We start from the raw sequence: 13,646 nt of genomic DNA, 5'->3' as shown, positions 1-13,646 counted from the left end.
AAATCGGTATGTAAGCAAAGTGCGTACAGGCTGGGAAGATCTTGAGGAATAGGAAGGCTACAGAATCCAGTTATCTTTTGAGAAAGCACTGAAGAAACCTGTGTTGTGGGAGAAAGCACAAGTGATACTACCTACAGGGACAAAATGGTAACTTGGGTTGCTAGATTCTGGTTTCTGTATCATTCATTGAAATGACCTTTTGTGTGGCAAAACCAGCTGAAGAGGAAGCTTGACTTTTAGAACAGTTGTGAACTGTGGTTCTCTATAAGGTGCAGGTGATAGAAACCAAAGGAGTCCCTTTTCACTCACAATGCAGGTATTGCGATTGTACTCATGCAGCATCTTCAGGGAAATGCGCTGATTGCTGACAAAATATTAAAAAAATTATTTAAAGTTCTTCATTAGCTGAGAGAACAGACTGCCAGTATATGGAACTGAGCTGCATGTACAAATTATTTGTGAACCATCACTGATTCATAGGTAAGTTCATCAGTGGTGAATTTTATGCAGCCTCATAACTGACTGTCACTTTAGATGAAAAATGTACAACCACTGTTTTTTTTTAAAAAACAAACCTTCATACTATAGCACCATGAATACTGTAAAGATAAAGATGAGAGAATGAACAGTATCAAATATATCATGACTTATCACAGAACTTAATTTTTGTAAAGCCTATGCCATTCTTGCTGATCTTCAACTGTGGTAAAAATGCACTTTGTTCATTTTCCATGCAACAAAATTAATCTTTTACTGTACCCTTGCTGTACCTTTGCCTATAGGCTGTAGTTATTGTGAAGTAATAAATTTTCTTTTTTCATTCTTTCTGTGGATTTTCCTTTTAAAACAAAGTTCTGTAGTGTATCTAGAATAAGACTGTCTTTTTAGATGTATTATTGTGGGCAGTCATGGGCAGCAAGTCATAATTTCTTGTTAAGTTATACAGCCTTCTTCTGTAGGGATCTGTCATGGGGCGTGTGTGTTTCGAAATGTTTTTTCAGATCGAAAAGCTGTTTGTGAATTTTTTTTGGACTTGCAATTCAGTAAATCAGTTTCACTGTACAAGCAGCAACTTCTCTGAATTTAGAGCAACTGCTGTACGTGGATTGCAACTCTAACAGGGTAGTAGATTTTTGCTTAGCATGTTCATGAATGAAGAACCAACAAATATCTGAGAATTAATTCCAGCTAATAAATAATTCATATTAAAAACAGGGTTAAACAGACATAATATATTATTAATGAAAAACATTTGTCAAATCTTTCTGTGCTTATGGAAGGGTAAGGCGTTTTAAAATGTATGAAGCAGTATAGTTAGGTTTTTATTTTATGAAAAAATTACACTATCAATTCCCACGGTAATTTCAAATTAAAGCTGTTATTTCATGGACAAATATATTTAATCTGTGTGACAGAGGAATCTGTATAACTTTAGGCAAGCAGCCAATTTATGACTTTTAAACATATTGTCAAGGCAACTTTATTGTACTCATGAGAATATTTCTGCTGAAATTATGCATACTGCCCTAAAAGCAATAATAGTGCTGAGCAATATTTAACTTGGAGGTAAAGAACAAATTAATATTTGTACTGCTAAGGATGCATTTAGTAATTTAATATTTTCTTTCTTACTCTTCTTGTACTTACCCTCTTTTACTAATAGATGGTAATGTTATCAGTAGAACTTAAGAAATGCCCCTTTCTAAACTACTCAAATCTTTTATAATTAATTAAATGAGACAAACTGGAGATGTAGGAAAAATACTGCTAATGAATTTATCATGAATCCTTTAAAAAGCATATCTAATACGATCTCAGGTCTACTCCTCCCAAGATTAGTGGGGAAATTGCAACTGTTCTTAGAGGGCAGATTGGAATATACAGTGAATTAGTGTAGTTCGAACTTAATTATTGTCCTTATCTAAAACTGGAATGACTTTTGCCTTTTTTTTTTTACATTAATGTATATCAATTGGTTAAAATTGAGTTAATTCTGGTTTAGATTGCAACAGAAGAGAGCAAAAGCTAATTATATTCATCTAACTTTCTGCCATTCTGTTATTTTATTTTGTAAACCTGTATGGAGTGGGCTGTAAATCATCGGAATTCTAATGCTAAGAATGAGTATGATGGATTCAAATAAGGCTGTTAACTTTTACATGGAAAATGTGACTATGCAGTTAAATTCACGTAGCAAGTCCTTGATAAACATCAGAAAATCTACTAAGAGCAACTGGGAGCTGAATATTCACTATCTTTACTCTTTCCTTTATAAAGTTGAAAGGAAGCATTTGAAAGATTTCCTATCAGAGTTAAATCAAAAAAAAAAAACCAAACACAAAACCCAAACCAAAAAACCCCCCAAACCCGTTAAAAAATCCAAACAGTGCCCCAAACCCACCAAAGAAACCGTAACAAAAAACCAAAACTAAACCCCAGAAAAGGGGAAAAACAAAAAAGAAAACCCGACCAGACAAGAAAAAAAAAGTGGAATTTTGGCAGTGGAAGTATTTTTGTATTTTACTCCTAAGCACTTGAATAAATATAACTATGCTTGGATCAACAAATACCATGCAAATGAAGTTCACTTTAAAAAATAAAAAGAAAATTTTCCTACTAAATAGTGCCTCATAGAGACACTAAAATATTATGTTTCATGACTACATACCAACTAATTCTACCAGATGCTTAAGACTGTTTTAAAGTTGATGTGTATGTTTTAGCCTGATTTTTTTTTTTTTTAATGGGACAGGATAAATTTCAGCATGTTTATTATAATGCAATTTCAACTTTAAAATTTTCTTATTTCGAGCTCAAATTCTAAAGTTGAGTGTTCTGTGGGTTAACTTTGAAATTTATGAACAGTCAATACCTAAATTGTACTCCAAGCGATGTCCGTGTAGTTCATGTAAATTCAAAGTAGGCAACATATTTCGGTTCAGGTGACACCAGAGTACGTTTGCCACAGGATCATCTTGGCCATGAAGCACCTCCTGCAGGCCTTCTTTCTTTCTATTATCTTTGTAGGCATCCTACCATCAGTACCTTTACAATTTGAGCTCTCTAATGAAGGATCTAAATTATGTGTGATGAATATGGGACAAAACTCTTGTGACACTGAGATTTGTTTGTTTAAAATTAGGATGGCAAGGCATTTAAGCAGGTACTTTTTCACTGCTCAATAAAGCAGTTAATCATACTTTAAGTGTGGATCGAATTACTTTATTGAATCAGATCCTTTGAGGTTCACCGACCTGTAGTAAATTGGGAATTTCATAGCTGACTGTATGATTAAACTTTGACTCCAGGGGATATTTAGGTTTAAATTTGTCATTAAGAAATAATTCTTAAGTAAGCTTTTCTTTTCTCCTGACAAATGCAAAGAAGCTGTGAAGAGGTTAAACAAAATTTCATTTTGAAATTAAAATTTTATGCATGATTTTTCTTATTTACTTCTCTGTTTTGTTTAGCTGTACATCTGCCTGTAGCTTAACTCCCAGTTCATCACTGAACCTTTAGCAAACTTTCTTTCACTTTTTCAAGCTTTTAAAAAAATACATTTTTTTCATTTGTTCCAGTTTCTTCTGCATTATCTTTAAAAAGATAAAGGGAGACAGCAACACAGAACAGATTTATGTTCTACAAAATCCCATTAGTACTGAAAGTTCACTCTCTGTTCGTGCTTGAAGTATTACATTTGGCAACCACTGAATGCTTTCTCACACCAATAAAGTGACTTTCATTGAAAATAATTGAGATGGAATCACAAAAAATAGATACTGAAAGGCCTACTCCATTACTAACAACATTCTTCTGCTTCTCATAGTATACTCATTACTACTGGAAGGATGATCAAGAGTCCCAGCTGCCATATATTGGCATAGCCTTACTGGAGTCTGCAGTACTTTTTTGGTTCATGTTGTTTAAAGATTTGTCTCCAGACCTGATGATTTAAAATAATACCTGATGCTACAAAATAATCGGTCAATTGGAAACTTCATCAAAATTTAATTCACAGTGACTATTTATGTCAGCAAACAAGTGTTGCATTTTGCAAGCAGGGCTTTTCTAGGAACCTAACAATAAAAGGTGAATGCGTAATTCGCCTGTTCTGTGTTGGACGTTATTAACGTTTTCTAAGAGAAAGAGAGCATAGAGGCATCTCTTAAAACATGAATACTATTCCTCGCAAAACAAGGATTTGGAGTCTCTTCTTTCTGAATAGTTTTTCACTCATGCTTTCTGTGGAGCCTGCTTCCACAGTCAGGCACGATTAATCCTCCCTTCATCAAGGATTTTAGAGATGAGACTTCTTTGGTTTTTGTTTTTGGTTTTTTTTTAATTAACTTTTAGAGAAGCCAGTACTCCTCTACCTGACCTTCATTCTTGCATTTTTACTTGCAGGTTTCTTGCTTAGTTGTAGGGATGGAGCTATTTACATACTTAAGGTAAAAAATTACTTCCTAAGATATACACATGCCTGTACTGAATCTGCTGGTGGTGATAACTTTGGAAAGACCAGACCCTTTTCTCTTGACCCAAGTCAATCTTACTTGGGAATTTTGTGGCCAATTTGGAATTTGTGCATTTCACCTGTGAGCAGCAACCACATCCATCTGTTTCATCATGTAAAGAGGAGAGACAAACACTTTGATGGTGATGGCTAAATGTATATCACAATATAGCGGTGTGTTACTCTGAATGAATGGTCTTAATGAGAGGTTTGCATGAACACACTAAAGAGACAACATCTCAAAACAATATTACAGCCAGACAGTTAGGATACAAATGATGTATGCAATATGTTTGTATAACTGCACATCACAAATACATGATGCAGAGATGGGTATGGAAAATACTCACTTTTTCACTTGATTCTGCTTCCTTTTGGCTTCTGCACCCCTTTGGTGCATAGCAGGGAAGTAGGTATTTGTGTTTAGTGGAAGAAATTACACTGACTAACAAACACAAGCATTTTACTCATAAGTTTATCATAGGCTATTGTTGAGTAGATTGACAGACAAGCACTACAAATGGTGCATTAAACATTGAATGAACCGAGGCTGAACTCCTGACCCTGTTGAAGCCAATGGAAGTTTTGCACTGTTTTTTTGGGTGGGGGTAGAATAGTGGATAGAGGGGACAACATTTTATATTTGTCTATAATTTTTTGTTAATCATTTAGTAGAAAATCAGAAAGATGCCTTGAAAAGAGCAGTTACTTCGTGCAGCTACTTCATAGAGATAGGTGTTCATCACAGGCAAAATATAGTGTTCAATAGGGGCTGAGGAGGAGGTCACCAGACCTGGTTTCCAAAGTAGATAATGATATTTCTATACCATATGTGTATGAGTACAGCACATCTGTATGTTCTGCAAGAGAAGTTTGTACTGGATTGTGTGTGTATTAAATACTTTCAAAAAGTACAGTAGCCACTATCCTAAAATGTGAAAGGAGTACAATAGGATTGTGGATTTTGTTGAAGGTTATCACAGAAGAACAACTATGTGGTAAGATTACTTCCATTAAAGCTCCCGTTGAGTAGGAATAACTTGAATGCACTAAATGCACTTTCTAGGGGAGCAAATTCATGTCGATGAGAGACAGGAGGGAATAGAATCCACTCTTGTACTGAGATGGAAGTGTTGTGCTTTGCTTGTGGTAGTGTTCAGACACTGCCTTCAATAAGGCAGTGAAACCACCTCCGGCTTGATGGGAGCTAAAAAGTGTGAGGTTTAGTGTGACGAGGTTGTGTCCTTCCTCTGACTGAAGTTGTAGAAATGATGGCAATGGGCTGTGCAAAGGAACGTATTCTGACTTGGACCAGGAGCAGAATCCCAGCAAGAGCTTAGGGATGGGATCTCAGATATTGAAAATGATACTACTGTGAAGTGGTTATTTCTTATTTTATATTTGCATTGGAAATGAATATTTGTGGTGTGAATGTTGTTGGCATGAATTGTAGTGGAAGTTTTAAATTGGTTTTATAGAATTCCTGGTAACTGACTTATAATGTACTTTATACAGTTTCCTTTATTTGGGGGGAAAAAATGTATTTTTCATGTCAAAACATCTAAACCCCCAAGGCATTATATAATTTACCCCACATTATTTTTCCCCATGTTAGTGAGGAAACATGGTGGTACTGGTGTGAGATTCTCTAGCAGATGAGTTCCACCAGCTCCACTAAAGCTAAAATTTTGCTGAGGGAAAGCTAAGGGGTGGATGAGGTTCCCCCTAGTCTGTGGGGGGGGCTTTTATACGTGGCTGGTGGTGACTCGCGCTCTGCCCACCTGTGATGTCATAGTAAGGAGGGGCTTTTCTTCTGCAGACTCCTCCCTCGGAATCTCCTTCATCACCATGGCAACAGCCTTATCTGCCGCCCTAGAGCCTTTCCCCTACAACAGTGAAATCAACAATGGCGCGAATCAACAGCGAGCTGGGCAAAAACCGCATCCCAAAAACACCCCAGAACCATCCAGTCATTAAACTGACGGTGTATATGGCTTGAAACAAAACTGGCTTGCAAGTAGAATACACAAAAACTGTTTGAAAATAATAATAACTTATCTGTGAACCCATTAGTTTATGGCCAGAACCCAAACGCGTTGTTGTCTTGAGACCCGTTAGAGTTGCCCCATTGAAGCCAAGAGGAATACGGCACCGCCTTGGTGGGGCAAGGCTGGCTGGAGATACTCCAGAGTGAATGGAAGGATTCGGACCTTTTCCAAGACAGAATCTCCACAGGACTGAAGTCTGCAGGATCAGCCCAATAATTTAATTTTACTTATTCAAAAGTTTTTGCTTAAAAATACAATCAATATGATTTTTGTAAATAAAGCACAGATCCTTATAGTTCACTGAGGCAAACTCCTTGAAATCTGAAAGTATAACCTGTAGGTCTGGGCCTGCAGTGTTTATAGCTTTAGTAACATTTTACAATGCAATTTAAGTCATATAAACAGTCTGGTTTTTTGCTAATAGAATATACGGAGCCAAATTCTGCCATTGCAGTCATTACTACAGTTCTCTTCAAAAATGTAATTGTTGAACTTACTGTAAGGATATTTTTAACCTCTTTAAGTCTTTCTTAAAACTCAATGTATTGTAATTTTTCAAGGCTAAAAATTACTTTTAACAATATTTAGTTTTAATGTTTAAGCCAAATGAATAAATGCATTAACATTATATGCCATACTCTCTTTGAAGCCATACCCTTTATTTAGAAAGAGTATTTATCTTCTTGAATTCACAGGGATTTCTGTATTTTGGTTTCTCATATTCTTGGGAGTGACAGATAAAGTCTGAGCATATACATAATGCATAACAGCAGAACTGTATTATGCTAGTGACTCTGGGCATGTCCTTACCGTTACACTTAAAAAGCTCCCATTCGTTTCTGTGGAAGTTTTAACTGTGCAAAGACTGCAGGATCTGGCTCCATAAAAGCAATATTTTATGCTAGACTTAAATATATTCAAATACTCTCAAATCTCTTAACAGCAGGGATTCCTTACTAACACATTATACACTAGAATCACTTTTTACTAGTACTGTATTCTATGCCCAATGAAAAACCAAATGGTATTGATTATACTGAACTACAGGTTGGTTCAGAAACATTTAAACAATTGCAGGTGAAAACATCACATTCTATTGCAGTTTTTTTGAACAGATTTTAATAATTGTCACATCAATGTTAGTGTTAGCTTGCTTGTGCAACGCATCTACAGTTACCCTACAGAGAGTTCTTTGCATGCTGCAAGAAATTCTCAGAGCAGAAGTGTCATAAATGATAAGCATGCTTGATTTGTGATGCCTTGGATATTCAAAGAACTACAAAATCATTGTAAAATTAAATACATTTAATTCAATGAGAATATACTTTTAAGTGGTGAACATATCAAAGGTTCTTGACAAATTACGTATTTACGCTCTTCATGATGCATATAACATATTTCAGGTCTATGAAGCTTTTTTTCTAGTATGGCACATGGAGCTATCGTTAGCACTAGTAACATGCTATTTGATCTTTATAAAACTTAGTCCTTTTGTGCTGAGTGCTTGAACAAAATAGTTTATCAGCTAAAAAAGATGCATTGGAAAGCATGCAGTGCTTTTTATTTCTTGCAGAGTAAAAACCCACCAAAGCAAAGGTCAGGTCACTTTTTTGAAGACAGAGCCACTTTTTCTTCAAGGTTTCACCTACTGCCTGAAAAGAGTTATGATACTCGTATTAGTGCCGGCTGTTAACCTTTCATAAATATAACTCTGCAAAGCCCTGGGAGTGGCTGATACCATATATAAAATCTGTCTCATCATTTTAAAGTGCCTATAGTACAACGTAGAACGGTAACCTGATGAATACCTCTGTGCTGGTTTTTTGTGGGCAGACTTTGTATATTTGCTAGTCAAAGTAAGTCGTCGCTACTTTTCCTTTTTATTACATCTTTATTTTATCTGTCTTAAAAGACTACATATAAGTCCGGTTGATGTATTTCTGGCTACTCCGCCTGCAGTATGACAAACATTATTCTGAAACTAGAAGTAGGGAATTTCCTGGATACCTAAGGGAAAAGCACTGCAGTGAAATAGTTTAAACTTTTAGGTTCTGGTGGGAAGATACACAGGTGACCAATTCATTGGAAAACCCAGTTTTTTGTTTTGCTGACTGGAAATGGATCGTGTTGTCAAATGTAATACGTGAAAGCCTGAAAATTTAGGTCTCTGTATTTGCTGCAGTGATTACTATACATGCAATTCTTGCCCATGAATAGATAAGTCACAAGAATTGGAGAGGAATGAAAATAGTTTCTCTATAACCAGGACAACCTTGTTACAATTGTAAACAGAAGCTGAAATTAAAATCTCCGGCATGTTTCTGAGAATAATCCTTCAAAGGCTATTGTTTGTTGTTGTGGGGTTTTGTGTGTGGTTTGTGTTTTTTTGGTTGGTGGTTTTTTAAAATTTTTTTATTAAAAGTGTTTTTTACTTGGCCTCTTTCAACCCCTGTGTTGTTTTTCAGCATTTTGGCTTGCTATATGTGTCTATCTGTTACAGTAGCTTATTTCTCAAACCCTCTAATTCTGCCACAACTAATTTTATAGTTGCTGACCTTTAAAATGAAGAGTTTCTTTATAGTGCAGGTTTGCAAGATAAATTATTTTCATATTTAAACAACAGTTCAATAGTTTAGTAATTAAATCTCATCATTTCCTGTTTGTCTGCAATATATAGATGGAAACCACTGTGGTGCAGGGCATGACAACCGATGTAAAAGTCAAGACAAACAAGTATTGATGAAGGAAAAATATATTCTTTGTTTTTATGGAACATACTGCTTAAGAAAAACATGTCCATATTTCATTAATCGATGCATTTAAAATGGAACGGTTCCTTTCAGTGATGTCTCCTGAGCAAACTAAGGAGTAGAATTCAGAGTACTCCTTTGATGATAAATATTTATAATAGAATTGAGTTCAAAACTTGGGAATTGTTTCTCTAGGTTTATACCCTTTGTGTCCAGATAATGGATAGTAATAGCCTCTTCTAAGGAATATACTGATCTGGCAGGATTTCGTAAGGAAATACTCTGGGTTTTGCATCTGATGTTTCTGAATAGTTCTAAATTAAATTTTTATAAAAGTCACACAATTTAGATGTGGTACTTAATAGCGAATATTTAATTAAGCTACTATAAGAGCATGTTAATGTAAATTTCTAGGACAGCATTTTAGATCATTGATGCATATATCTTTGTAATCTTCACCATGTAAGATATAGCTTTTCTTTAAATACATAGACTAATGTATCACATTCAAGTCACGATGGCACATGAATTAGAATGAATACACAGGCACATGAAACATCAGTGTTTGGTGAGATACTATTTAATGCTGCAGTTATTTCCTTTGTTACGGTTGTCTGCAAATTTGTTCTTGTATGTGAAAAGCCAATGGTCACTGCCTTGGAAATATTAAATATTTTGACAGCAATATTTAAACTATAATGATTAACCACAGAAATTCTTTGTCATCTTCTATGCAGTAAAAGGATTTTATCTAAATCTTTAACATAATTAAGAGTTTGTTTTTGACGAATATTTAAGGTACTTGAGTCCCAGATTCTCCATTCAGGAGTGTTTATGCCACTGATTCTTGTGAGAAAATGAACAGACAGAAATGGAGTGCTTAGATTATTTTGTTGGTTTCTTTTTAAATAGATATACATGGAGAAAGAAATTCTGCCTTTATATAAATGTATGCAGTTCCTTTTTTACCCCAAAGATTCTGCCCAGCAGTGTCAGTTTCATTTTACACACTGCAGTGCATCGCTATTCATTGAATTATCGGAAATGTTCTTAACATGGGAGTGTCCAGATGTAAGCTTTTGTAAAACTGAAGGTCTAATACAGCTTCCCTTGAAAAGAAATTTGATAGGAAAAAAGTAATATGTGGACAGTGCTAGTACATGTTTGATAAGATTTCAAGTGGCATCTTTCCTTTCTAGTTGAAGAGAAACAGACTAACTTGCTGTATTTACAAATACGATGCTAAAAGAGGTGACCAGCTATCCTGAACTTTTCACATCAGGCTATTGAAGTGTGTTTAAGAATGAAATGACAAAAAACCCACCAAGTACAGAATCACAGAATAACCAGGTTGGAAGAGACCCACCGGATCATCGAGTCCAACCGTTCCTATCAAACACTAAACCATATCCCTCAGTACTTTGCAGTCTAGAACATCTTGAAGTACTGATTTGCTTTTTAATAACTTCAGTAGGTTGGGGAGGGATTTTACAAAGCAAACTTTATGAAAGATACATTAGTGGTAACTTTAACTTATAGTAGCTGCAGTTCTTTGTTAGTCAAAAGAATAAACAGAGCTACTAGACTCACTGAACTTGAGATGCTTGGCTGCTGTCCAGATCCCTAGGCAGATGATATATTAGACTTACAGTACCAATTAAGCAGCCTATTCAGAATGGTTTTATGAACCACAAATCTTTGTTTTGTGCAATTTAAAAATAAAAATGAAGGGACAGATTTGACTTTACTTTTAAAATCATGTGCTAACAATTCAAAATGAGCACACAACTATGCAATATTGGAGTGAGAGTTCAAGGGTCCACAATACGACTGTGAACTCTTGATTTTACATAGAATCTGTGTTTATTACTTTGCATTTTTCCCTATTCGTGCTTTTCTATTCATTTTTTCTCCATTTGTCTTTTTATTTTTTTTTATCATCTATGCTTTTCTACTGTCTTCTAGTGGTGTTATATCTTGCATCTATCATTAAAAATAATGAAGAACCATATGGTGAAGCAGTTTTATGAACCAACGCAAGATGGATATTTAAACAGAAAATTCTGTTTCACCAAAGCTCACGGTAGCTCTTTATTATGAGCTTAACAAAGTCTGGTATATATCTAAGGTAAATGGGAGCATAATTCCCTTAGGCACTGATCAGTTGACTGTGATATGGAGACATGTGAACAAGTTACATCTCCTGAACTGGAAGCAATATTGCCAAGGTAGACCAGCTTCAGTACCTGAGCTAGAATTTCCACAGTGTACTCGTATCCTTTGGAACCTCTTAACAAGCTTGTTGTTAGTGATGGTCCAACCTCTTTTCACTCATAACCTTTAGTAGTTAATTTGTATGAGATATGATGAAATACACATTGTGTTGACTATCATACCAGGAATCTGGTATAGGGAGGCTTGCCTAAGGTGATTTAAAGTAAAGCAGCTAAATCCATATTGGCTGAGTTCAAAGTGTACAACTCATCTTTCATTCCTTTCATTTTTCATTCTCATGTTGATGGAATAGAAGGTTTCAATATTAATATAGGAAGGCTTTTCCTTTACTGCATACAAGAAAATTGGCAAAGAAAGAGATAGCGGCTGATAAAAGATAATCAGAACAAGCACTCACATTTACTTTCACTAAGTTGTGTCTTGCAACCATTTTAATGTCAATACTGTGGTTAAATTGCTTTCTAGTTTGAGAAGCGTTTGCATTGAAATGGAATTAGGTTTTCTGTTTATTAACCATCAGTAACTGTTGCATTATGTGGGCTCCCTTTTTTTCATTCTGATGCTTATAGATTCGTTCTGAAAGCCAAGTGCTCCAAAGCATCTCCAGTGAAAGTTCTGCAAGACCCATTGTGCTCTCAGGAACTTATGCAATGTTATTGTACTTAATGAACCTGAAGACATATTATGACTAGAAATTAATAAACAATTTTGGCAAATTAACTCATTCTCTATAGCTGGTGCGATTCCTACAGACCCGTAGGAGGAAGATGCAGTGAAGCTAGGCTGGTTGGTTGTTTTTTTTCTCAAGTCAGAAAGCTTTATTTGGAATATACATAAGAATTATAAATCTTAAACAAGGTAACACCTTCTAATGTTGGAACAGTAATGTTAACCTAGCTGTAAATAGCAAAACCAGCCTGGAATATAGAGCAATGTTGGTAAGAAGAGCAAAGTCTAGGACAGAACTTGCTACTTAAAGGTTGTTTGAGGTTCTGCTCCTTTTATGAACAAGTTACATAATGTAGCTGCTTGTGATAGCAGGCTTGGATGAGATGTCTTGCAGCCTTTTCTGTATATGTAAACGTCATCTTTTAATAAGGCCATTGTGAGTATGTAAAAACTACTTTTTTAGCACTTATTTGATTGACTTCTTGATAATTTGAAATTGCATATCAAAGGGGCGAGTCTTTTGACTGCACAATAGTATTTGACTTCAAAAATTTCAGGGAATAACTTTTATCTCTGCTTAGTCTGCATCAAGGAACATTGTGAAATCATTTTATTTAGCAACTGGCAATTTCAAATTTGTTTGGTAGTCTTTGGCAGAGAATTAGAATTAGAGTATATTCTCTCTCTTTCAGTTGGGGTTCATTTTATGTTGACTTTCAATATCATGAGCCCCAATAATACCATACACAGAAAAATAGAATTAGTTTATTGTTATGATAATGCATGTACTGAATCACAATAAGGCATTTCTCTCATACTAGTTCAAGTGAAATTCAAAGAGCTCAGACCACTTTCAAAATAAACAGATTGGTGACTATTGTGCCATCCATTGTTTTAATGTTTGCTGCACACATGATGTGTAAAACACACATTTTGCACTTTCACTTCTTCCTAGCACATAATGTATCATTCTTTAAAGTGGTAGTGATTCCTCATCTCTGAAAGCTGCCACACAATTTTTGATGGTGCTTATTCATTAAATGTTCAGAGAACTCAGACTAGCAACCTGCAGCAAATGCAGTAAGATTAAAGGCTATAAGTCTGACTTACTACTTTGATATGCATAATATTACTGATGAAACAAGTTCTCCTGATATGACTTCCAGCTTTGTGCACTTCTTTGCCTATTATCTTTAGCGGAGTTTCCCAGGATGGAGTTTGTGTTGAATGAAGGGCTACAGCAGTGGCAGCCACTAATGATAAAGTTATCCCAAAAGAGCTCCTGGAACAAATGTCTAGTAGACAGGATCTGCCCTGATGTGTAATGTGTGTGATATAGAGCTTGCTTTCATGGCACAGGAATGAAGAGTAATATAATCTAATGATGTTTATTCACATATATAAACAGTCGGACAGTACATGCTATCTATT

The 13,646-nt window shown here is 35.3% G+C and overlaps 1 protein-coding gene across 9 annotated transcripts in view; it reads right to left on the bottom strand.

Annotated features, from left to right (window-relative positions):
* The window catches only part of PEX5L (peroxisomal biogenesis factor 5 like), a 112,083-nt gene that overhangs the window by 33,609 nt on the left and 64,828 nt on the right, over positions 1 to 13,646 (bottom strand). For 4 of the 9 annotated variants that reach the window (XM_069864676.1, XM_069864680.1, XM_069864683.1 and 1 more), the window contains exons 2-4: positions 8,148 to 8,213; positions 6,295 to 6,399; positions 4,864 to 4,902 (exon numbers count right to left, since the gene is read on the bottom strand). In XM_069864676.1, coding sequence (XP_069720777.1) covers positions 4,864 to 4,902; positions 6,295 to 6,399; positions 8,148 to 8,213 — 210 coding nt within the window. Of the gene's footprint in view, positions 1 to 4,863; positions 4,903 to 6,294; positions 6,400 to 8,147; positions 8,214 to 13,646 lie in introns of those variants that run through there. The other 5 variants (XM_069864677.1, XM_069864682.1, XM_069864685.1 and 2 more) reach the window with 3 other exon arrangements.

This window comes from Phaenicophaeus curvirostris, chromosome 10 (genome assembly GCF_032191515.1).
Source record: "Phaenicophaeus curvirostris isolate KB17595 chromosome 10, BPBGC_Pcur_1.0, whole genome shotgun sequence".
NCBI lineage: Eukaryota > Metazoa > Chordata > Aves > Cuculiformes > Cuculidae > Phaenicophaeus > Phaenicophaeus curvirostris.
This window is presented reverse-complemented; position numbering and strand designations above follow the sequence as displayed.